Below are 26508 nucleotides of genomic sequence, written 5' to 3' on the forward strand. Positions count from 1 at the left end.
CTTATCATCTTTCCCTCCTCCAAACTATTTATTTTTATTTTTTTTAATTTTTATTTCTATATTTTGTTCTTATGTAACCATCACTTCACAAAATACTCTAGTTATAAAAAATACACTCTAATTATAAAAATATATATAGTTTTTAACTGCTATGGCTTAGCAGTGGGATATATAGGTCAAAGAGTATGGACACTTTAGTAATTTTCTTTACATTATTTCAAATCACTTTACAAAATAATTAGACCAATTCATAGATCTATCAGTAGTTCCTATCTTTCCTCATTACCCAACTTGGTTATTTTCATAGCTCTTAGGATCATAAATTTAGATCTGGTGAAACATGAAGACCATGTAGTCCAGTTTCCTCATCCTTTAATCACGTTGTCTAAGATCCACAGGTAACATCAAATCTAGATTATATTTTGTGATTACCTCTATTCCATATATGGTTAGTGACTCAACTTATAGTTTTAGTATGGACAATACCTGATCTTATTCTTATCTAATTTTTTTAATGGAATGACCCTTAAGATTGAGCAAACTTCCCTCTATCTGTTGACTATCCTTCTTATAACATTTTAATTATTCTTGACTCTTCTCTCTCCTCTTTCCAGACCCTTTCAGTTACCAAAATCCTGCCAATTCTAGAACTAAAACATTACTCCCATTCATCCATTTCTCTCTACTCACAAAATGACAATCCTAGTTCTGGTCCTCATAATCTTTCACTAGGACTATTGTAATAATTTCCTAATTTGTCTTCTTGTTTTCAGTTTCCCCCTTGTAATTCATCTTCCATACTTGCCACAAAACTGACCATCTCAGTTCCTTGCCACCAAATCTCTAGTGGCTCCCTATTTGCCTTGGGATAAAACATAAACTTCTCAATTTAACACTTAAAAGTTTTCTATTATGAGGCTCCAATTTCCTTTTCTAGCTTTTAAAAAATTGTTCTTTATGTAATCTATTTCAACCAAAATGGTCTAAAAGTTACTCCCTGAACGCAGTGTCCCATTTCCTACCCATGTGTATTTGCAAAGGTCACTCACCATGTCCAAAATATATACCCTCCTTACCCTCTATTTTTCTTTTTCTTTTTTTTATTAAAGCTTTTATTTACAAAACATATGCATGGGTAATTTTTCAACATTGACCCTTGTAAAGTTCCAAATTTTCCCTTCCTTCCCCCCATCTCCTCCCCTAGATGGCAGGTAGCCCAATAAATGTTTAATATGTTAAAGTATATGTTAAATCTAATATATGTATATATATATATATATATATATGTATATATATATATATATTTATATAATTATCTTTCTGCACAAGAAAAATCATATCAAGGAAGAAAAAATGTGAAAGAAAACAAAATGCAGGCAAGCAACAGCAAAGAGAGTGAGAATGCTATGTTGTCGTCCACACTCAGTTCCCACAGTCCTCTCTCTGGATGCAGATGGCTCTCTTCATCACTGAAAAAGGAACTGGTTTGAATCATTTTATTGTAGAAGAGAGCCATGTCCATCAGAATTGTTCATTGTATAGTCTTGTTGCTATGTGCAATGATCTTCTGGTTCTGCTCATTTCACTTAGCATCAGTTCATGTAATTCTCTCCAACACTCTCTGAAACCATCCTGCTGATCGTTTCTTACAGAACAATAATATTCCATAAAATTCATACACCATAATTTATTCAGCCATTCTCCAATTGATGGGCATTCACTCCATTCATTTCCAGTTTTTTGCTACTACAAAAAGAACAGCCACAAACATTTTTGCATGTTACCCTATTTTTCAAAATGTTGCTCTTCTTATTCTTTCTGGTCTTCTTCTTCTTCTTATCCTTTTCCTTACCTCCTCCTTTCTCCTTCTCCTTCTCCTTCTTGCTCTCTTCCTCCCTTTCCCTTTCCCTCTTCTTCCTCTTTTTTTCTTCCTCCCCCTCCTTCTTCTTAGCTTAGGCAGTATCTTCTTTTCAAGTCTTCCTTGATCCACCCCCCCCCCCCCCGCTTTGGTTATTATTGCTCCTTCTTTTTCTCAAATTACTTTCCACTTCCTGATCTATATACAAATCCCTCAGTAGAATGTAAACTTCTTGAGGGCAGGAGTTATTTAATTTTTTAAATATGATTAGAATTTATCATCGTTCCTTGCACACAGTAGGCATTTAATGTTTACTATTTATGTAGTTGATCAGTAATTAGATTCCTTACATATTTGTTAAGCTCCTAGAGTGTTCTGGGTACTATGATTGATGCTAATGATACAAAAACAAACATACAAGACAGAAAACAAGATTTGGAGTGATAGGACCTAGATTTGAAATCTAGTGTTAATGCCTTTTATCTAGGTGATCTTGGACAAATCCCTATACTCTTTGAGCTTAAGTCTAATCATCTATAGAATTAGGAAACTAGATTGAATTATCTCTTAGGTTTCTTCTGGTTCTAAATTCTGTAATTCCTTGAAGTTAAAGTCTAATGAATTTAACTGAATTGCTTAAGTCATATGATGATTATGAGCCAGTGACAGCAGGGAATGAATAAAAGTGACTTGGACTAGACAACCTTTAATCCTGGAAGTTATGAATTGAATCCAGGTTTCTTGTGTCCTAAACCTTTGTTCTTTTCATTTTAACATGCTGTAACCTCGCTTGACAATTAGGAATAATGCCTTTTTAAGACAGTGAGAGTTTATGGGGAGAGAATGTGTTTTTAGGAATGGGGCTTTTGGGGGAGCATTAAGGAAAATGACAAACACCTCTTTTTCTGTGGTATTTTTACTCTTCTTTTCCTTGGAGTCAGGGTGATGAACCAGATGACAATTAGAATGAGTCCCATGGTTATAGAGGATATAGATTTGAAACTTAATTCTACTAACATTTTACCTGTGTGGCCTAAGGCAAGTTCCTTATACCCTGTGGGTAAACAGTGGAGAAATGAAGGTCTAGAAGTGTGTGATGTCACAGACACTGTTAGACATAATTTTTGTGACATCTTTACATAATATTTTTCATTATGGTGGAAGTTTATATTGAGAAATGATTGTAATGCAAAGGGTAATAATTACACTTTTTATGAAAATTGACAATCAAGGCACTGAATGTGGTAAATATAAAACATTACAAAAACTGAAAATCATTTATGAATCTATTTGTCCATGTAGAGTTAGACCACCAGCTTGTTAGAGCAAAGAACAAAGTCAATATCAAACTTTTAAAAATCCTTTACAAATATATGTATGTGGGACAGGTTGAACCTAACCTATTTAAAAATGATAATTGAATGAAATAACAGACATTGACGCAGACTATAACCATTTCCTGAGGAAGTTTCACTGATTTAAATCAATCAGCACAATGATGAGGTTGAAAGATTCTAGAAAACACCTTACCCATAAAACACTTGTCAAGTGGAGAGATACAGCAGCCAAGTGCAACACCAATTTAGAAGTTAAATTTGTTTGTAAAATCTTATGACTGAAGATTATGCATATTATCACTTTATGAAAACACTGAGAAGCAGTGAAGGGGAAACACAAGTTTACATAAAGCTTGTTAAGAAGTTCAATTATGTCAGCACATGCTGAGAATATTTGAGGATGAAAATGGAAGAGAAGACTTTAAGTGAAATAAAAGTGGAAAAGATCTGTCAAGGTTTCTATAACAAATTATTTATTCCATAACTTTGCTTGATGATCCCCTTATTATTAATATTAAACAAGGCATAAGATATAGAGACAATTGACCGCCAAAGGTGTTTGCCACTATCATGAGGGATATTCCTGTATAAAGGAGAAATAGAAGTATGATTGCTTATTAAATTGATGAAGTCATCTAAATATTTCTGTTTGAGAGTTACATTGTGCTCATTACACCAAGTCCAGAAACTCTTAAATGAGACCCATTTCTTTTTTTTTTGATAGGCTCATTAGGCAAGTGGATCAGAGAATGCTACAGACATTTATTTTAGTAAACTATTTGACAAAGCTTTTATTTGTGTGAATAAGATGGAAAGATATAAACTAGATAATAATACAGTTAGATTTGGAACTAGTTGAAAGATTAGAATCAAAGGATATTCGTTAGTGACAAGTCAATTTGGAAGGAAGTCTCTGATAAAGAACCCTGAGGATCTATTCTTTATTCTTTGCTATTCAGTATTAGTTTTAATGATTTGTATGGTGATATAAATGTTATACTTAACAGCTTTGTAGATTACATGAAATGAAAAGGATATAAAAATATCTCAGCATGTTAGAATATTATACAAATATATTAAGAATAGGTTTGATAGTGATAAATACAAGATCCTTTGCTTGAGTTAATAAGATAAATGTTAAAAGGATAATATAGAAATAGAATGGCTAGACAGGAATTTATTTTTTAAAAAAATTAGTGATTTTTAGTACATTTCAAATGCAACAGGAGTCAAAAGTAGAATATGATAACCAAAAAAAGTTAATGTGATCTTGGGTTGTATTAAGAAAGTCATAAATGTTTAGAACAAGAAGGAAGACATCAGAGTGGTACAGTAGATAGAGTACCAAGCCTGTAGCCAAGAAGCCCTGATCTAGCACATTGCCTGATACACAGTGGCACTCAGTAAATACTTATTTCCTTCTTAATGGCACCACCTTATTCTTCCTTGGTCAGACTACATCTGTGATATTGTGTTCAGTTATTGGTTCTACATTTTAAGAAAGACATTGAGAAGCCAGAGATTATTAAGAACAGGCAACATTAAAAAATCTGACAATGTAAAGATTAGTTAAAGGAACTGTTTTTTCTGGTCTGGCAGAGCGAAGGAATTATGGTCTTCAAGCATTGGAAAGATTGTTATGTGGAAGAGGGATAAGTCTTGATCTGCTTGTCTCTAGAAGGTGAAAAAAAGAATAACATGAAAATTTCAGAGAAGTAGATTTAGAGTTTTAGTAAGAAAAGTTTTCTAACAATTAGAGTTGTTAAAAAGTGGAGCCGGTTCCTCCTCACTTCAGGTTTTCAGAAAGAGGCTCGATGAATATTTGGCAGGGATGCAGTGGAAGCGATTCTCAGATAAGAGAAGATTCTATTAGATGATCTCTGAGATACCTTTCCATTCTGAGATTCTGTGTCTGTTTCAGTCTTGTTCTCTTAAGAGTTTCATTCTTAGGGGCACCTAGATGGAACAGTGGATAGAGCACCAGCCCTGAAGTCAGGAGGACCTGAGTTCAAATTTGACCTCAGACACTTAACACTTCCTGGCTGTGGGACTTTGGGCAAGTCACTTAACCCCAATTGTCTCAGCTAAAAAAGAGTTTCATTCATAGTGATCAGAATCAGGAGAACATTGTACACAACAACATGATCAACTTTGATAAATTTGGTTCTCCTCAGGAATGGAATGATAGAAGCTAATTCCAAAAGATCAATTATGGAAAATACTATCTAAATCAAGAGACAGAACTATACAGTCTGAATGCAGATCAGAAAATGCGATTTTAACTTTTTCTTCTTTCTCATGCTTTTTCTCTTTTGTTCTGATTCTTTTGCAACATGACGAATGTGGAACTATATATAATATGATTGTGCATGTATAATCTATATCAGATTGTTTAACATCTTGAGAAGAGAAAGGGGAAGAAAGAAAAGGAAAATATGGAACTAGAAATCTTATAAGGCAAACGTTGAAATCATTTAATTGGAAAAAATAAATACTATAAGAAATTAAAATTGAAAAAAAATTAAGTTGCACTCTTCCCACCAAGGATAGCTCCATTAAAATTCTTCTTTTCATGCAATAGTAGGAAACGTATTTTATATTGGAAAAAAATTGGATTTATAGTCAAGAAACCTGAATTCATTTTTTGGGCTCTGTCAGTTGGGCAAATCACTTCATTTCTTCAGTTTCCTCATCAGTAAAAATCAGGGATGATGGTAAACTAAATTATCTCTAAGATCCTTCCCATTGTTAAGAATTTATTACTCCATAATTCTATCACTTCTGTGCTGTATCATATTCTATCAAGGAATAGGAAGGTTTCATTTTTTAGAGGGCCATCCTCTCACTCCAATCTCTACCCCATATTGGAAATGTTAATATAACTGTGAACAATGCAATTAAGATTTCTCGTGATAGTCATTTGCTTTCCTATGAGAGAGAAAATAAATATGATATTAAAACCTTTAGTACTTCAGAGTTTTTCCCAAGGAACTTTTATATATATTATCCATATTATGTCATTTAATATACATCTATAGACCATCAAAGGAGTTGGGAAAGGATCTTCTTACAGATCTTCTTTGAGTTTTTTTTTTGGTAGTTTTGCAAAATCATTTTCAATTATTTGGACGTTTTCCATCCATTTACACTGTTATAATCATTATATTTATTGTTTCTTGTTTACTTCAAACTGCTTCTGTTCATTTAAGTCTTTCTATACCTCTCTGTATTCATCATACTTGTTATTTCTTATAGCAAAATAATATTTGTTACATTCATGCACTATCATCCTAGTTGAAATACCTACTTTGCTTACAATTCTTTTCTACCACAAAAGTGTTACTATAGACTTTTTTTTTAAATATGGAGCATTTCTTTTTAATGATGGTTAAAATCTTTATGGTAAAGGTCTGCTTGTAGAATTTTTGGGTCAAAGGGCATAGATAGTTTATTTAGACAATTTCAAATTCCTTTTCAGAATGATCATAGCCAATCACAATTTGACCAACAATGTATAAGTACATCTGTTTTTCTATACTCCCTTCAACACTGAACCATTCCACATTTTGTCATCTTTAACAATTTTTTTCCTTGAGGCTGTCTTGAATTACATCTTTCTTATTAATAATCTGGAGCATTCTTTCATATGGTTTCTAATAGTTTGAAATTCTTTTGAGAATTGTTTGTTACCACTGGCAAATGTCTTTTGGCCTTATTTTTTTCTGTTTGCTGTCTCTATGTATTGGATACCAAATCCTAATCTGATAAATTAGATGCAAAGATTTTTATTCCATCTGATTATTTCTATTATTATTTACAATGTATTAATTTTGCTTCTTGTTTGTTGGTTATAAAAAAAGTATAGGATTCAATAGAACAAAATGTTATCATAGATGTCTCCAGTCCATACAATAAATTCCTTGGAGTCTGTAACAACAGAAATAATCTTCTTGAATAACCTTCTTATAATAAATATTAGGTGAGGCATAAAAAAGATATACACTTGCCAAATATATTCACCATGATGATTGAGAAGTACTAGCATAGACTCCAGGTCAAGGAAGAATTTCCTGTCAATGGGGAAGTCTTCTAGACATTCCTATTTGAGAATGACATATATCAATCAAAAAAATATTACAGAACTTCCTGGAAGAGATCTTAAAGGAGTTTGACTTATTTGTACTCATAGAAAAGAACAAATATGCAGAGTATCAATGTGCCCAGATTTCAGCATGCATTTGTATGGATACCCTATTGAGTATATCCAGTAATATGCATATCTGGGACAAATAATAACAGATGGACAATGAAGTAGGTCCAGAATTGAAAAAGAGAAGAGTAGACAAGATTGCTTTAAGGAAATTTTAGTGCTCTTTTATTGACTCTAAGCTTCTTATGAAAGCAAAGGCTCATTTTTTTCAATGTTAAACATCACATGGCAATAAAAGATAGAATATCACTGCCTCCAAAAAATTAAATATGAGCACACAGAGAGTAAAGAAAAGATCCATGGTGAATGTGAGTAGACTACAACATATAACCAAAAGGAACTTCAAAGAAGAGAAAGACAAAAATTTTATCTAGGTATTTTATGACAGAAAGAAAAGAGAGACTACAAGATCAGGGAACTTTTAGATGTTGAAAGAAAGCAAAGAAGGCCTTGGGAACATTGGATATACCCAATGGCAACTTTTGGAGGAACACAGATAGGAGTCATAAAAGATGGATAGAAATGGATGGATGTGATCTGAATCATTGAAGGGAACTCCATATCGATAAGATCACAGCACTATTTGAGTATTTGACTATTACTATGTGCTAGAATCACTGTGTTAAACCTTAGGAGAACAGATATAAGAAGTGAGAGACTCCCTACAAGAATAGGACTAGAAGTTAAGAATACCTCAAAGGACCAATTAATGTGGCTCATTTTTTAAATTACAGATCTCTTCCAGGAAGTTCTGTAATATTTTTTTTGATTGATATAGTCAACATAATGTCATTTGCAAATAAAGAAAATAGAAAAAGGATGAAGATTTTAATTTCAAAGTAAAACTATAATAAGATTTTTGTGTGAATTGACATGCTTTGGTCTCTTAATGTTAAGAAGCCTTGCATTTGAATGGAGAGGAAAAAATACTAAAAGGATGGTGACCAAGGTGCAATTTGGTCAGAGGAGTTGAAAGAATGGTGAGTTGATCCAAAGGGCAGTTAATTACATGCCTTTTTCAGAGAGAATGTTACTATTCAGTTATTATGTTAATGGTAATAAGTATAAAGGAATAGTGAATACCCAGGACAACAGGGAACTTAGTAAGATGAAGTAAGAAGTGAATAGTCACTTAACCTCTGTGGCCTTCAGATTTCCCATTCATAAAATAAAAGGATGGTCTTTAAAGTTCCTCCCAACTGGAAATCTCTGATCCTGAGTGATCATAACCCTCATAACCTGAGGATTAATTGAAAAAGGTTTCTTGGAGGAGGTTTAAAAAATTAAATATTTGAATAACTGTCTCCATCTACTCTATAAATCTATATAAATATATCTACTTATATAAATAAAAAAATAGTGTGTGTGTATGCATGTGTATGTGTGTGATTTGGAAAAAAAGCAACAAAGGAAAAGAGCAAACAGGCAAACAAAAACAAGGAGGAAGCTGAAAAGAAATGATTCCCCTTCTCATGGTCTTGTAGGCAGTCTAAGAGCACACTGGCCCAAAAGACTTTCTTTTATATTCTGGGTTTGCTACTTATTAGCTTCAAAATTTTGGTCAAGTCATTTAATCTCTGAACCATAGGTTCCATATTGGTAATGGTGCAGCCAGTACAATGGATAGATTCCTGGAATCAGGAAAACCCAAATTCAAATCTAGCCTTAGATGCTTAGTAACCATGTGATAATTAACAAGTCATTTACCCTCTGTCTACCTCAGTTTCCTCATCTGAAAAATAATTAGAATAATAGCACCTAACTCATTGGGTTGTAGTGAGGATCAAATAAGATAATGAAAAGATAATATAAAATGTTTACAACCTTAAAAGACTATATAAATGTGAGGATTCATTATTATAGTTCAAGTGCTGTGTGATCTGGAATAAATTTCTTCTTTGGACCCCAGTTTTTTATCTATAAAGTGAAGGGATTGTCTTGGATAATGATCTCTAAGGTTCCTCCTAACTTTGACAGTTAGTGAACTGTCTAGTGCTTCCTTCCACTTGAAGGTACAGAATGATTTTCTTCTTCCTGATCTTTCCTATTTTAATTTTTTCCATGGTGATCTTCCTTCATCCCATCCACTGCAGTGCAGTGTAGCATAGATGGTCACCTTTTATAAAGTGTGTAACTATTTTTACCACAGTGCAGAGAGATGGTTGGGGGCAGAAACTAAATATAGATCAATTAAATTACAGGTGTGATACAGTCTCTCTTGACTCAATTAGCTTGACACAGGTTGAAAGCATTAATCATTCTCTTTTGGGTACTTCCTGTTTCAGCCTTGATGAGGTAGAAGACTCCTGTTTTAGCTCTAACCCTCAGTGATAACCTATTATCACTAGAGGACTTTGAGCAAAAACCTCTCAAACATTTTTTATATGTAAAATGGGAATATGAGAGGCCATGTGGCTTAGTGCATAAAAAGTTGGTCTCTGAGTCAACAAGATCTCAGTTCAAAGGTTGTCTCTGACATACTGGCTATGTAATTCTGGGCAAGTCACTTAACTTCTCAGTGTCCTGGGAAATTCTTCAAGATATAGAGCAGATGAAGGTCTCCTTACTAGAAGCTCCCTACAAGGATGAAATCACTGGTACCATCATAAAACAAAACAATACTTGCATTTTGTAAACTTGTAAATGCTGTATAACTATGAGTTATTAATCAGGGGTACACTGGAACCAAGTTGAAATAGGCTCTTAAGGCAATTGCTACATTCTCAATGGAAGCTTTTATACCTTAGAAATCAGTAAATGCTACCGGTTAGGCTGCATTTATTGTTTTGTTGAGTGTCTAAACATAAGGAAAATAATAGGAAAAAATGTTAATACTGAAGCTTAAACTTAAAAGTATGTGTTGTATATAATTTTGGGGGGGGTAGGATGAGATCCTGTTGTTAAACATTTACTGGTACATCCCTGATTCATTATCTTTGGAAATGCTTTTAAACTTCTTTATGACTTTGTCTCCAAGATCTCTTGGCTCCAGGCTCATAACACATTAAAAGTTTCTATAACCCACCTCTCATTCTAATGTGAGTCTCTGACAACTATTCAAGGAATGTTTAGAAATTGCCATCACAGAATATGATAATTGTAGAAATATGTATAGAAGAATTACCCAAAAAATATTGGATTATTTGCTGCCTAAGGGAAGGAGTAGGGGGAAGGGAGGGAGAAAAATCTGGAACACAAAGTTTTGCAAGAGTGAATGTTGAAAACTATTTCTGCATATATTTTGAAAATAAAAAATATTATTTAGAAAGTAAAAAAGAGAGTTCATTTCCGAGATTTATAAATAATAAGCAAATATTGCTGCCTAACAAATAAGTAAGTCATCAAAGAATATGATCAAACAGAAATTCTAAGTATTCACAGCCAGATGAAAGAATGTTCCAAATCATTAATAATAAAAGAAGTGTAACCCTAAAATTTACTTCATTGGCAAAATGACTAAAGAAATGGTAATAGTCAATACAGAATGAGGTGTGGGATCAAAGGCATACCAATATATTGTTGTAAAATTGTTAGAACACTTTGGAAAGTTGTTTGGAATTACGCAAATAAAGTAAGTAGAGTGTCATAAAAAAAAAAAGAAGAAGAAGAAAGAAATTATCAGCACAGGAGAAAAACAAAACAAAATTAAAAGCCTCCTGTGTGCTGGGATGCTATTGATGAGAATACATCCCAGCTGCTTTTGCTGCTGCTCCTATATGTCTGATTCTGCCAATGATGCTTCCTTGCAGAGCCGCTGATGGAATTTGCTGATCCAGGTATCACCTTCTTGGGTCATTCCCCGTGCTTAGTTCAAGCTATTTGTTCACTTCCTGGGCTTTTTTCTTTGATATGCTGCCAACTGTTGGCTCTTTATACATGATTCTCCACTGAGGCAATGCAGTTTGCTGGTTTTCTGCTAAAACTGCAATGATTATGCAGTATCCCCCACTCTAATCAGCATTGCTTTTTTGATGTGCCTCATTCCTAGCCTTAAGGCTATTTCAGTACTTTTGTGAATCAGGCCCACAGCTTTATTAAATGAGTACTAAGATTTTTCCTTTAAATGAACAAAATTGATTAAATTCTCCTCCTTAATGAATGTGGTAAATCAGTGTCCATACTGGGAAGGAAAAGGGAGAGAGAACCCTCACACAAAACTTACATATTCAAATAAGATTTATTGAAAGGTATTCTTTACAATTGATAGAGGCCTCCAGAGGGCCAAAGATGGGGGTACTGAGAGTGATGCTTCATATCTTTAAGTCTATATCCAGGAGAGAGAATAGCCACTACAAACATCCTATAACTTCCTCCTTTTATTACAGGAAAAGTTCTGTCTCTGCCCTTCACTAATCAGTTTTTCTCACTTCCCAAGAATTCAGGACAGCATTTAAAGGGAAAAGTAAAATGTTATCAGTTAATGTTGCTCTCAGACTTATATTTTAGGCTTTGAGTTCAAGGAAAGGAGAAAGAAAGGGATGCAGGGAGAGCTTCTGACTAACTCATCACTAACTTTGTACTTGTTTCTCAGTCACTTCAGTTCCTCATTTGGGATTTTCTTGGCAAAGGTACTGGAGTGACTTTGCCATTTGCTTCTCCGGCTCAGAATCTGAGGCAAACTGGATGAAGTGATTTGTCCAGGGTCACACAGCTTGTAAGTGTCTGAGGCCAGATTTGAACAGGTCTGGCACTCTATCCACTGCATCACTTAGTATTCTTACTTTTCTAGAAATGGGAGTCTTGGCTTTCAAGGCTTTCTAATAGGTCCCAGAGGAACCAAATAACCAAAATTTATTCATGAGCCAAAGTTATGATTTAACTCTTCATTCCTCTGAAGTATAGATGCTAAAATATAGCATAATAAAAAATCTGTAGGCAGACTGAGAACAGTTTAACTTTCACTCAGGGCCTTTTGTTTGATCTTTCATGTATTAGGATGTCTTGGATCTATTAAATAGGCTGGCAGGCTCTAAAGACTAAAGTAGGCCTTAAGATATCTTGCAAATCAACCCCAAAGCCCACATGTTGTCTGTCTGCTTTGTTTCCTCAGTCATGACTGTTATTTGAGTTGGAATGAGAAGCTTTTTCCTTTCAACTCCATTACATTCCTGGTAACTAATAGGAGAGTCATGTAAATTATCTTGTAGCTGAGTTAATTCCATCTGTTGCTTCTTATAGTCTATTCATTGTGCAGCTTTTTCCCTATAGCAAGGTCACCATTCTTTTTTTGTGTTTAACTCATAGCAAGACCTGAGGCACCTGAGGAATAGGACTGAAGGCCTTTCTCCTGCATTCCTATAGATGCTAAGGTGCTCTCTGTACATTCATTCAAACCTCAAAGTCTGCCCTAGGTGTCACATCATTATTTTTCTTTTATAACATTAATGTACTTGTTCACCCACCCTTACTTTTGTTTTTTAACCATATCTAGGCTGCACAATACATTCTGAGATCTTTATAAATTTGTAGAATTTTGAGTGAGTACTAATTTTCCTTTAAATGAACAAAATTGATTAAATTCTCCTTCTTAATGAATGTGGTAAATCAGTGTCCATACTGGGAAGGAAAAGGAAGAGAGGACCTTCACACAAAACTTACATATTCAAATAAGATTTATTGAAAGATATTCTTTTTTATTTCAAACAAACATTTTACTATTGCCATATTATATTCAATAAGTAGAGGCTAAAATTCAACTTTTATTTAATTTTTGAACCTTTCAGTGAAATACCCATAAACATCTTTATGACTACCTATAATAAAACATTAAGCTAATGTTTATTGTTACAAATTGAATTATACAATTAATTTTATAAATAATCTACATGGAATGTCTGCCAATTTGGGACAAAATATTGTCATACTAGATGTAATGGATATAATGTATACGTAGCAAATTTTTATCAGCTAGGATTTCTTTTTTAACTAAAGCTTTCAAAACATATGCATGGATGATTTGACATTGATCCTTTCATAGCCTTGTGTTTCAGATTTTCTCCTCCTTCCCCTATCTCCTCCCTAAATGGCAAGCAATCCAATATGTTAAACATGTTAAAATATATGTTAAATCCAATATGTATAAACATATTTATACAATTATCTGGTTGCACAAGAGAAATCAGATTTAAAAAGAAAGTAAATGAGTAAGAAAATAAAATGCAAGTGAACAACAACAAAAAGAGTGAGAATGTTATGTTGTGATCCACATTCAGTTCCCACATTTCTCTCTCTGCGTGTAAATGGCTCTCTTTATCACAAGATCATTGAAACTGGCATCAGTCATCTCATTGTTGGAAATAGTCATGTCCATCAGAATTGATCATCGTATAGTCTTCTTGTTACCGTGTACAATGATCTCCTGGTTCTGCTCATTTCACTCAGCATCAGTTCATGTAAGTCTCTCTAGACCTCTCTGAGATCATCCTGCTGGTCATTTCTTACAGAACAATAATATTCCATAGCATTCATATATCACAATTCATTCAGCATTCCCCAACTGATGGGCAGCCACTCAGTTTCCAGTTACTTGCCACTACAAAAAGGACTGCCACAAACATTTTGCACATGTGGGCCCCTTTCCTTCGAAAGGTATTCTTTATAACTGTCTCTATTTTGACAGAGGGTTTTATTTTGGAAGGATTTTGGCAGAAAGGGGATACATAGTCTTGGAAGTGAGGGACACTGTATATGGTAATAAGACCACTGGATAATCAGAGGCCTTGGGGTCTGATCTTGGTTCTTCAATTTAGTGAAAAAAGCACTGGATTGGATCCCATTTTTGTATAACCTCTCTAAGCTTTTACTTCTTTACTTATGAATTATGATTTGGGAGCTAAATTTGAATATGTAAGTTTTGTGTGAGGGTCCTCTCTTCCTTTTCCTTCCCAGTATGGACACTGATTTACCACATTCATTAAGAAGGAGAATTTAATCAATTTTGTTCATTTAAAGGAAAATTAGTACTCACTCAAAGTTCTACAAATTTATAAAGATCTCAGAATGTATTGTGCAATTGAACCTTGCTCTGGATGGGGATTCCAGCATGATCTGTACTTTCTTTTGGGGGGTAAGAGCCCTCAAGGCATTGCCACATGGCTAAGCTTTATGGAAATTCTCTTCACTTGCTTGGTGAAGCATCTATGTTTTTCATGGCTACTCTCAATCTCACTTTCCATTTTAATGGAATAGGAAAACAATAGTGTCAGCCATATATCTTCTGCCTTCCATCACAAGGTGAGCTGAGAATACAAAGAATTTGAATACAAAACCTTTGAGAAGAAGAAGAAGAAGAAGTTCATATTTATTTATTTTTATTGAAGCTTTTTATTTTCAAAATATATGCAAGGATAATTTTTCACCATTGACCCTTGCAAAACCTTGTGTCCCAATTTCCCCCCTCCAATAGGTGGCAAGTATTCCAATATATGTTAAACATGGTAAAAAAAAATATGTAAACTGAATATAGGCATACATATTTATATAATTATCTTGTATGTAAATCATATTTAGATGGATTTAATAAAGGACTTGTTTCCTGGTAGTTCTATCCATTTATGGATGAGGAAACAGAAACTCAGAGAAATGATTTTCTTAATGAGTGCCACAAGTGAAGAGCAGGATCAGATCTTCTGATTCTTATCAGACAGCTGGGTGGTATAAAGATCTGAGTTCAAATCTGGCTTCACATACTTCTTACCATGTGTGACTCCAGGCAAGTCTCTTAATAGCTAATTGCTTCCATTTCCTATTCTGTAATATGGGAGTAATAATCACACCTGCCTCCCAGGGTTGTTGTAAGGATCAAATGAAATAATTATTGTAAAGCACTTAGCGTGAGACCTGGCACAGTAGTAAATACAATATAAAGTCAGCTAAGGTTATTATTACTGCCCAACAAGGACATTACTACTGGGAGTAATTTGTGAGCACTTGAGGGGAAAAACAAGAACTTTAGCTGTAGGGCCAAGGAAATCCTTTTGGAGGCCTAAAATAATTTATTCATTGGTTGATTACAGAACTCTTCCTTCCTTTTTTGGCATTTGAATTGGTTGTCATTGGCTGATCAGAAAGAATAGCTTCATCTACTTGCTCAGAATTTTACAGACCAAGAATTTTGGTCTAAAATCCTGAGAAATGTAATCAACCTGGAAGCACTTTGTGAGCATCCAACATGAATGGACTCATGCAGTAAGAGATTCAGAAAATTACTTCCTCAGTTCTAGGTCATATGTGAAAGGAAATCACAGGGGCCCAGGGAGGTTAAGTGATTGGTGCTAATTAGAACAGGCTGCCTCATGACATCATGAGCTCCCTGTCAATGGAAGAGTACGAGGAGAAGCCGGATGACCACATGCCATTTGTGTGGGGATGGGAACTCACCTGTTGGCCATATCTCTAATTACTTCCAACTCATAATATCAGAGAATCAGAGAGTTGAAAAGGGGACCATTTAGGAAGACCATTTTAGACTATTTAGTCCCATATAGGAAGGAGAATTTCCTTTATTATATATCCACTAAATAGTTCTCTAGTTTTCACTTGAAGATCATCAATAATAGAACATCAATTAACTTCCAAATTTCACTTTTGGATAGCCCTAAGAGTGAGTTTTTTCTTGCATCAAAACAAAAATTTTTCCTCAGTCACTCCACACTCCCCTATATCTCCTTATCCTACCCTCTACAGTCAAAAAGAACAAGTCCAACACTCCCCACAATGTCACCACAAGCATTTGCAGATCAGTCTCCTCTTTGTTCCTTTTCTTCTCTAGATCTCACAGCTTCACTTTCTTTAGCTGATCTTCATATGGCAGAATCTTGAAGTCTTTCACCATCCCAATCATCCTTTCCTAAAAATTCTTCAGTTTACCAGTACTCTTTGGATTATCAATCAGAACTGAAGATAATACTCCCAATATTATCTGATCAGGGGAGAGTACAATGGGACCTCTCTAGTCCTAGGAAAAAAGGACTGCATAAGTATTTTTGGGTGTCATATCATACAGTTGGCTCATGCTGAGTTTGTAGTCCACTGAACCCCCCCAGATATTTTTTAGACAAATGGGTTTTCTGTCTGATAAAAACAAAATTAATTTCTTGAGCTCAACTTTACAGCTTCATAATGATTTTTATTAAATCTTATATTGGTTAAATTCAGCCCAATGTTCTGTCCTATCTAGATTTTTTTGATGATTCTTATTGACACTTAACATGATTAGCTATCCTCCTCACCTCTATTATCTACAAATTTTTAAAGCATAACATCTGACCTTATTCCAATTCACTGATTAAAAAAATATTAAACAACAAAGGCACAAGAACAGATGCCCCAAGATGTCCCATTAACCTATAAGTGACCACACTTTGGGTCTTGCCAATCAACCTGTCCTCAATTAATCATATTATTATATAGATCCCCACATCTCTCCATCTTTTCTATAAGAATAGGTATCATGTGACACTTTGTCTCTGCCAGGTACTTTGCTGAGATCTAGGCAAATTAAATCTATAATATTCCCTGCCACTAACACTTTAACACTCCAATAAAAAAAAATGAAGATAGTTTGGCATTATCTGTTCTTGATGTAGCTTTGTTGGCTGATCACTGTTTCCCTTTCTGGATGTTCACCAATTATCCCTAATAACAGTTTTTAGAATTTTGCCAGGAATTTAAGTCATGATCATTAACCTTTAGTTGACTACATTCTCTCTCTTTTCTTTGAAAACTAGATCAAGATTTGTCCCTTTGCAGTTCTTTGGCACCTCTCTAATTCTTTTTAATTTTTCAAAACTTCCTTACAGTAGCTCAGGAGGCACAGGAATTAGGTCTTTCTGTACTGGAAATGCAGCTCTTCTGGGTCTAGAAACTTGAACTTAGCCAACACCGGTGATTTCTTGTCTTCTCTTAATTATCTTGCATATCACTTCCTATTCACCAATTCTGTTCTATTGTTTCCAATCCAAAGTTCATTTTAACTGGGCACAGAAATAAGAAGCAAAATAAAAATGAAGCAGCTTTGTTTTTCAACTTGAAGATTCAAGATTGCCTCTCTTGAAAGACACACTTGAAGCTGGTAATTTCAACCTGAATTGGTGATGGTCAGTCTGTTTCTCTTCCTGGAATGTGGCTTCCAATGGACTTATTGACTCTTCTGGGGAGAGGAAAGAGCAGAGAAGAAGGGGCTGTGCTGTTTTAAAAGCCCACAGGAAATGCAGGGTCCAATGGAAAGCTGAGGAATCATTAAAAAATGGCCTGACTTTCTGGCTCATAGCATATTCAAAAGCATAGTTGACTTTAGGAATAAATAGATTAAGCTGCCTTTGGCTTCTACCTGGTGGTATAGCCTTTTTCTGTGTGGCATGATTTTCTATGTGGATGACAAGGTCTTGTACCTTCCACCTATGTACCACACCAAAAATTCTACAATCCTTTGGCTTACGCTAAAAAAATTCTTTGTCACTTTCTCAAAATACAAACATCCCTTGGGAAAATAATATGTAAGGCAAGAATCCTTAAGATTTTATTAATTCCATGATCCCCTTTGGTCATTTAGTGAAGCCTATGGAATCCTTCTCAGAATAATGTTTCTAAATTTTAAAAAAATGCAAAGTAAAAAGATTAACTTGACAAAAAGGTGTAATTTTTTTTTCCATTCAGGTTTATAAGTTCCCTGAAACTATCTTGCTACTTTCAAGTCTATAGACCCCAGGTTATTACCTCCATTAGCAGTTACTTATTTATTTATATGAATAAATTTTATTACAATGTAGAATTGGGAGGGTGCTTCAGAGATTATCTAGTCATTTTTCAGAGAAAAAACTCAGTTCTAGAAAAGACAATTGATATATTTGAAGTAACTCATACAACAAGTGGCAAAACCAACACTAGAAACCTTGACTTCTGACTCATTGGTTAGCTATTTTTCTACTACATGTCATTTCCTCCATATCAAGATTTCTTGACTAAGGGAGCAGATGACTTGAGGGCTAGAACTGAACTTCCCCTACATTACAGTTTTCCCTGAGGCATCTCTTACCCAAGGGACATGGCTCAAAATGTATATGGGGGAAGTAATGAGAGAGAATGAGATGGAAGGAGAAGAATTAATTTAGCATAAGCAAAGTATCACCTAGGATTATTTTATTTATAATGAAAATAGTTAAGCATTCAGAGATAGGTAGATGGTATGTTGGGCATACCAATAGCCTAAAGAATGGTCTTTCAATGGATGCAGAGGTGGGGTCCCATCTCCCCAGAAGTCCAATCTGCATCTTTGCAGAGACTGGAGGATTGAGTCATAGAAGTAGGATGCCATTAATGGCAGAACTGTAGGCATAGTAACTCAGGTCTAAATGAAGGAATGAGATTGCATTAAAGTTGTGTAGGACATTACTCAGCCAACCCTCCTCCACTGTCAGTCAGTCATTCAACAAACTTTTCACAAAATATTTACTGTGTATAAAGAGAAGAAAATGATGAACCAGTCTATTGTCTTTGCCAAGAAAATTTCAAATAGGGTCATTGACGAGTTGGAAATGACTAAACAACAACATACCGAAGGCACATATAAAGTGACATGCTAATGGAAGAAACATACAAATACCTATGAAACAAAGGGATTAAGATTGATGGAAAAAAAAAAAAGGTCCAGGCAAAGTGATATAGGGAATTTGAGGAAGGCTTCATGGAGGAGGTAACACCTGAGTTAAACTTTCAAAGAAAGGAAAAATTTAAACCAAAAAAGGAGAGGGAAGTTTATTCCATTTGTGGGAATCTCTGGAGAAGAATAAAAGAAAGAGAACGGAAAGAGAATGGCTCCTTGAGAAGAGGCCAATTTGACTGGTATATAAAAGTACTTGAGGGGTAATTGTAAGAATTGCTGAGACAGGTTAAAGCCAAATTTATGGAAAGCCTGGATCACTACTATATTTTTTAGGAAATGAGAAAGTATTGAAACTTTTGAATGAGGGCAAGGAAGGGAAAGGGAAGAGAATAAACATTACTGTGCCTTTAAGCACTTAGCAACATTTTCCAATTCAAAAAACTAAGGCAGATAGAGATTAAATGACTTGACCAGGGTCACACAGCTTGTGTGTCTGAATCTGGTTTTGTACTTCCAGCTCCAGGACTAATGCTCTATTCACTGTCTGCCTAGTTAAAATGGAGGAGTGACATGATCGCAGGAGCATATTGGAAAGATTATCTCACCATACATTGTGAAAGGAGAAAGGAGAAGTGAGGGCAGGAACAAGAGAAATTGCAGTGGGAATTGGGAGGAGGGAATGGATGTGAGCAATATTATGGAGGGGGAATGGACCAGCTGTGACAACTGATTTAATTTGTTATGAGAAGAAGATGAAAGGGAAAAAAATGATTTTGAGGATACAAGTCTGTTGGAACGGGAGAATAGTGGTGCCATCAATAGAAATAAACCTATGGGAGTTGGAGGAAAAGATGCTGAGTTCAGGTTTAGACATGCTGAGTTTGAGGTGTTGCTGGAACATTTGGATGGAGATATCCAGTAGGCAGTTGATGATAGGGGACTTTAGTTCTGAGGAGCAGTTGGAGGTAGAAATGTAAATTTGGGGATCATCTGCACAGAGGCAATAACTGAAGCCACAGGAGTGGAAAAGATCACCAAGTGAGAAACTGTAGAACAAATCTGGTGGGCAATCCTTATAGGATTAAGTCCCTTCCCAAGACTACAAATACTAGCATGCACTGCTCAGACTCCCTGAACCAGAGAGAGATTGGAAGGGAATATGAGAATTCTATGTGCCTGATAAAGAAAGGAGTTGGAAAACTACAATTATGGATTATGTAAAATTTACAGTCCCTGAAAAGGGCTAAAATTGTACCTCACCCTGAATGAAAAACAGAGAAAAACAGTAAGTGCTTTACAAGGAAGATGATTCCTGGCAATAGGTTGTAGCATTCAGAATGAATCCTAAGAGAGAGGGATTTTATCCGAGTGGGCATTCCTCTTTCCAGAACTCTAAGGACTAGGGATGTGAAGAAGTTTCTGTTGGTTTGATTACAAATCACTTATGGTGTTTGTAAGAAATTCATAGCCTGTTCTTCCTTTGCCCAATTTTAAGTGGCGATGCATTGCTACCTCAGCTGCTAGGAGACTGCGATCTAGCCGTCTAGGCTCTGTAGGGACAGATCTATTACTTCCAGTGGCAGTTTAGCATATTCAGCTACTCATGTTTTTCCTGCCTCTCTCTCTTTCTTGTTCTGGCCTCTGAAACCTCCCTCCCTCTTCAACTTTCCCCAGGCAGTGACAAAGTAGATGGGGATTCACAAAGTGAATCTGGACAGTTAAGGTTATTATGGTAGAGTCAGGAAACATTGGTTCTAGTTTCTGCTCTGAAAGAAACCTTGGGCAAGGCATTTACCGCTGGTCCCTGTTTTCTTATTTTAAAACAGGAGTGTCAATCTAGAACAATTCTAAAATCCCTCCCAGAAAGGCAGGAGGCCCAGAATTTTAATGAAGAGATTTGATTTTGAATCTAAGCTCCAGCTCTTGCTAGCTGTGAGTCCCTGGGTAAATCACTTCACCTGCATGATCCTTTTTCTTCATCAGTAAAAGGGATTTACTTTCTGTCCCACATTGGTTTTTTTTAAGCCTCCAAAATTTATTTATTTTACCCCTTTTAAAATAGTATTTTATTTTTCCAAATATATGCAAAGATAGCTCTCCTTTTGAATTTTTCAACGCTTTAATGAATACTCTATAACATTTATTGTAAATCTAAAGAAAGTTATTACCCCAGAATTATTTTCATGAAGCAAATATGGTTTTGATCTCTAAATCAGAAAAAAGATAAAAGCAAAAAAAGAAAAAAATTCAGTCTAGTCTTATTAATATTGACACAAAATCTCCAACAAAATATAGTGAACAACAGAAACAAATATGACCAAAAAGTATTCATTGCTACCAAATTGTGATAAGATTATGAATGAAATCATCACTCATTATTATGAAAAATTTCATCATATTAATAGGCAAAAAAATCGGTTTTAAGTGATTATAACAATATGTAGAGATAGATATTTCAGAAGATGTCACAATGTACCAAATATTTGTTAAGCACCTACTAGATAAGAAAAAGATAGTTTTCAACATTAACCTTTGCAAAATCGTGTATTCCAAATTTTTCTCCCTCTTCTCCACCCCCAAGCCAGCAAGCAATCTTCTATCCCACGTTGTTGTGAGGAAAATACTTTGGAAATCTAAGAACATTAAATGACTATGAGTGATCATGATGGGGTTTTCACTGCATTTTTTAGTTTCTCCTTGTGATCAGTGAAAAAAGGAAAAGCTGTGACTCAGGGCTGTAGGAGGGACCATTTTTTTTTCTGGGAAAGAGCAAGATTCTAGAGCAAGAAAGGACAGTTGTCTTCTTATCTCAGCTTTGCCACTGACTTGTCCAAATCACTTACTCAGATCTCCTTTCTCTCAACTGAGCATGATATCATCTTTCTTCATGTAGAGAATTCATTCTACTTGTGACTACCATGTCATGTCCCATCGTTATCCATAACTTGAGTTTTCAATTTGTAATGCAAGATTACATTCAGAAATGCATGTGTATATATGATTATGTGTATATGTGATGATGGGGCAGCTAAGTGATAGAGTGCCAGACCTGGAGTTAAGAAGACTTGAATTCAAATTTGGAATCAGACATTTAGTAGCTGTATGACTCTAGGCAAGTCACTTAATCCTGTTTGCCTTAGTTTCCTTATCTGTAAAATGATCTGGAGAAGGATAAAGTAAACCACTCCAGTATCTTTGCCAAGATCCCCCCACACAAGTTCATAAAGAGTTGAACAGGACTGAAATGACAGAACAATTGAGAATACACTAAGGTTTCTAGAGCATTACAGACAGTGCGTTGGAGAAAGAGTGTCAGGGTGATAATGATATTTCACATTTCATGATCAATCTAAGGCTTACAAAGTACTTTTCTCACAACCTACCTGTGAAGTAGGTGGTACAAGCATTCCCATCCCTCTTTTACAGATGAGAGAACCGAGGAACCAAAGTGTTAATGACTTTTCTAGAGTTTCATAATTAGGAAGTAGAAGAAGCAGGTTCAAATTCAAGTCTACTGAGTTTAAGATCAATATTCTCTCTATTGTGTGCATATTATTGTATGTCTTATAGGAAAGAACAAATGGAGAGAAAGGCTACCAGAGGCTGAGATCAGTAGGGATGCTTAGTTCTCCCTGCCCTGGATCAGGGACTCAATTGTGTATAAAATATGCTCATGTGTAAGGGTTGTGCTGGTGGGATTTGTGGGGTCCTCCAGCACTAGCTAGAGCTCTGACTGGCCTCTGTCTCCTGTCTCCAGGAATGAGACTGTGCTGCACCAATTCTGCTGTCCAGCTGCTGATGCCGAACAGAAGCCTGCATCTTCAGATCTGGCCTCCCAAAGGTGGGAATTTGGATGTCTGTCTCTTTCTTTTATCATGTTTGGGTATTCCTTTAGATCTTTCCTATCTTCTTTCCTACCTGATCCAACCTTTCATTTCATGCTTATATTCTTTTCTTCTGGTCAGTTTTCATGAAATTTCTTATTTTTCCCTCTTCATTTTGTTTTCAAGTCACTTAGTTTCTATCTGCCTCAGTTTCCTCAAATGAGATATTAATAGCACCTACCTTTTGTGATTGTTGTGAGGATCAAATGAGATAGTATTTCTAAAACTTTTAGCACAGTGCTTAATAAATGCTTGTTCTCCCCCTCCCTCCTTAGCCTCTTTGGGGTCTGGAGTACCTTGCCCCTCTTCATTATAAAAATGCCATATAAAGTGCAATAATTTTTAAAATGCAAATTGAATTAAAACTAATTTAGTTTTAACGTATTTTATACCTATTCAGAGAATTGGAAATAGCGGGGGGGAGGGGAAGGGAAATGTTGAAAAACCAAGCATGAGGAATTTTGGTGCTAGGTTTTGGCTTTCTGGGAGGTAAATATATAAAGTATAAATTAGGTTTTCTTCCCCAAGGAAGAAGATATACTTCTATGTGTCATGCATACCTATGTTTCAAAAGGTGCCGACATCTTCCCTTTATGTCCTCTCAATATAAGTGCCCATGTCCCTAATCGCTCTATTCTGAGTCATCTTCCCTTATTTTTTCATTCCCTGAACAAAGACCAAAAAACTGATGAGGAGTTCTCATCCAAGTTCTCATCCTATAACAATTTTGGTGTTTCCGACTTGAATCATAGTATTTAAGACAAAGAAAACATCAAATTCAAACCCCACATTTTACAGATGAGGAGTTGAGGCGGAAAATAAAGTGATTTGTCCAAGATTACCCAGTTAGCAAGGAAAAGAGGTCAAGTTTTAACTTATACCCTCTGATACAAAACTCTGGGCTCTTCCCACTCCTCTCCTTTGCTTTTTTTGTATTTCTCCCCTTTCTGCCCCTCTTACATCACATAACATTTTAACACCCTTCCAGTCTCATGCTGTCCCTCCCACCCCATCCCTGAAAGCCCCTTCCTGCTCCTCTTTAGCCTAAACATGATGGGTAAGGGATGGGCCAAGCCGCTGGTACTTTTGGCAAGAGGTGAGAATGTGATTGACTTCAAACTCCAGAACAGACAGGTAACTGATTTGGGTTGGGGAGGTTATAGAATGAAGCTTTTTCTTGAAGTGGGATTTTTTTCATGGGGTCTGGGACCTCCAACATATTAGGGGACCTTGTCCCATGATTTGAGATATGTTAATGGGAAATCTACCATCTTAAAAGTTTCCAAGAAGACTGCCATTTGCCTTTCATCTTGAGGGGCTATCAGCTAGGTTTGGGGACTCTAGAGGGAAATGTTTTTCTTTGGTTTGGTGTTGGATTTGTCAGCGGCCTGAAAGCCCTCCCTTTCCTCTCCCCTCCCCCTAATTCAATGGGGGGGGCGGGATTGTGACATCCCCAGGTTGGTCCAGGACTCTGGTTCTCTCTCCATCTCTGTTTCCTGGCTTCTCCTAGATCCTGTTGTCCTATTTGTCTGTTTGTCTGGCTTGTGGCTTTCCACTGTGTGTGTCTGTCTGTCTGTGTTATCAGGGCCTCTGATTCTCTGGGAGGATCCTGCCTCTTTGTTATCTTGTCTTGCTGCTTTATAGAACATGTATTAGTCTGTTTGCTTCTGGATGTCTCAAGGGGGAATTCTACTTTTGTTTATCTTCCATAAGACCTTCCTCCTTCTCTGCCCCTTAAATCCCAAGCCCTGGGATGGGGCATGGGATGCCCTTATTGTTCTCTTTAACGAGAGGAGGTCATCTTTGGGGAAACTGCAAGTCTAGTGACTATTAACTCTTAACCATCTCCTCTATACCTTGTTTTGGGCATAAGGAGAGGGGCTAGGACTAGGAATTAAGCAGAATTGCTAAATTCAGATGGGTTGCACACAAAACTCCTAATGGCCTCTCAGAGTAAAGTCTCTTTGTAGATCCATCTAGGTCCCTCCAATTTAGCCATGCTCCACACACAGTACAGCTTCCCAATGCCATCCCTAGGATAAGCCATTTGGGTATCCCAGGGACTCAGAGAGGAGCCCAGCAAAAGTTAATCAGAGCTCAGCATGGTTTCCTGGATGGTTGTAGGTAGGATAAGGTAATTGGGTCTCAGCTTTCAGCCAGTCAAATTTGCCTGTTGGCTTGATCAGATTATAGGAAAGGATAATAACATTTCTCCCCAGCTTATGTTCCGGGCAAGAAGGGAGGACAAAAGGCTCTGGGAGAATAGGAATAGATCCAATCAGGAGAGGTTTGTCCACCCCACTTCTAGCTATTTGCCCTCCTGTCCTTGACTCTCTTTTAATGAGGGCAGCCCTCATGAATACTCTGACTTTATCCTGTGTGGCTGGTTTTAGCCAACTGGACTGTCAGAGCCGGTTTGTATTATCTCCTCCATCCCACCTTCCAAATGTGGAGCTAAACAGAGTATCTTTAATTAAGCTATCTGGGTGCTACTAGTGTGGCTTGTCACTCTAAGAGGATTACTTGGTCCTGGGATTAATCAAATGGGCAAAGGGAGGACCGACTCATGCTTCGGTCAGCTGAGCACTCGTCCTGGTGGTCCAGTTTCCATTCTCTAGTGTGGCCCCAGAGAACCCCTCACAGAGCGGCTGATAGAAGGAGAAAAGCTTGATGCTTGTGAAGGAGAGTCTGCAAAAAAGGAAATATTTTTCTTCATAGGACAGAGAATGAGGAACTAGGAGGGAATAACATTGATTCTTTTCTGGTAGAGAACAAGAGGCAGAAAAAGAACTCATGTTAAGCCAGTGAGAAGGGAAGGAAGTCACATAGGGAGAGCATCAGGGACCAGAGCAGTGGGAAACAGTTTGCAGAGATAATTCAGCATCCTCAGAGTCTGTGGAGCAAACCCTCCTGTGCCAGAGCACTGGGGAGAATCTGTAGGGCTTTGAACCAGCACTGCTCCCTCTGGCCCCTGGTTAAGTTCAGAAAGGTAGGCCCCTTGGCCAGGCTCTCCCTGGGTAATTTAGTTACGTTAGCACTTCATGGTGGGGTTGAATGGGACTGGAGCAGGGTTAATGAGGCGATATTCACTGTCCTATTATTTGGACCTGGGAAGCAGCAGGAAGAACTCTGCCTCAATACGGTTTGAAGAGTATAGTCTGACCCAAGCCTGGCTTGCCCCTCCCCATCTTCTTCCCCCCAGCTAATGGTAGGACTTTATTCTGGGGAGCTGAATAGGCCAGTAATTGCAGCCCTACTTTCCATCCCTTTGGCTCGGCTCCCCATCCCTCTCTCCCCATCTCTCTGTGACACGCCAAACAATGACCCAGGAGCTGGCCAGGCGCCTCTCAGCAGTGAGCAGAATTGCAGTCCATTTGTCTCTGTGGGTGGCAACGGGGGCCCCGATGAGGGAGATTGGTTTTTATTAGAGTAATGAGAGGAGGCTGCTGCTGGGATGAAGCCAGAAGCAGCAGCTGCTTTTCTGGAAGGGGAGGCTCCAGCCCCCTGTGGGTCTCTCCAGCTTCCTGAGAAGGGGCTTCCGAGTCAGGAGAAAAAAGGTACTGCAGAGAGAAGCACCCTGGGGAAATTGGAACAAGATTTGGGAGACTTCTGCAGTA

At 36.5% G+C, this 26508-nt stretch overlaps 1 protein-coding gene across 4 annotated transcripts in view; it reads left to right on the forward strand.

The window, feature by feature from the left end:
- Positions 1-26508, forward strand: part of IQSEC3 (IQ motif and Sec7 domain ArfGEF 3) — a 159699-nt gene that overhangs the window by 31745 nt on the left and 101446 nt on the right. For all 4 annotated transcript variants that reach the window (XM_052000634.1, XM_052000635.1, XM_052000637.1 and 1 more), the window contains exon 2: positions 22765-22848. In XM_052000634.1, coding sequence (XP_051856594.1) covers positions 22765-22848 — 84 coding nt within the window. The remainder of the gene's footprint in view (positions 1-22764; positions 22849-26508) is intronic.

Source organism: Antechinus flavipes, chromosome 5, assembly GCF_016432865.1.
Source record: "Antechinus flavipes isolate AdamAnt ecotype Samford, QLD, Australia chromosome 5, AdamAnt_v2, whole genome shotgun sequence".
NCBI lineage: Eukaryota > Metazoa > Chordata > Mammalia > Dasyuromorphia > Dasyuridae > Antechinus > Antechinus flavipes.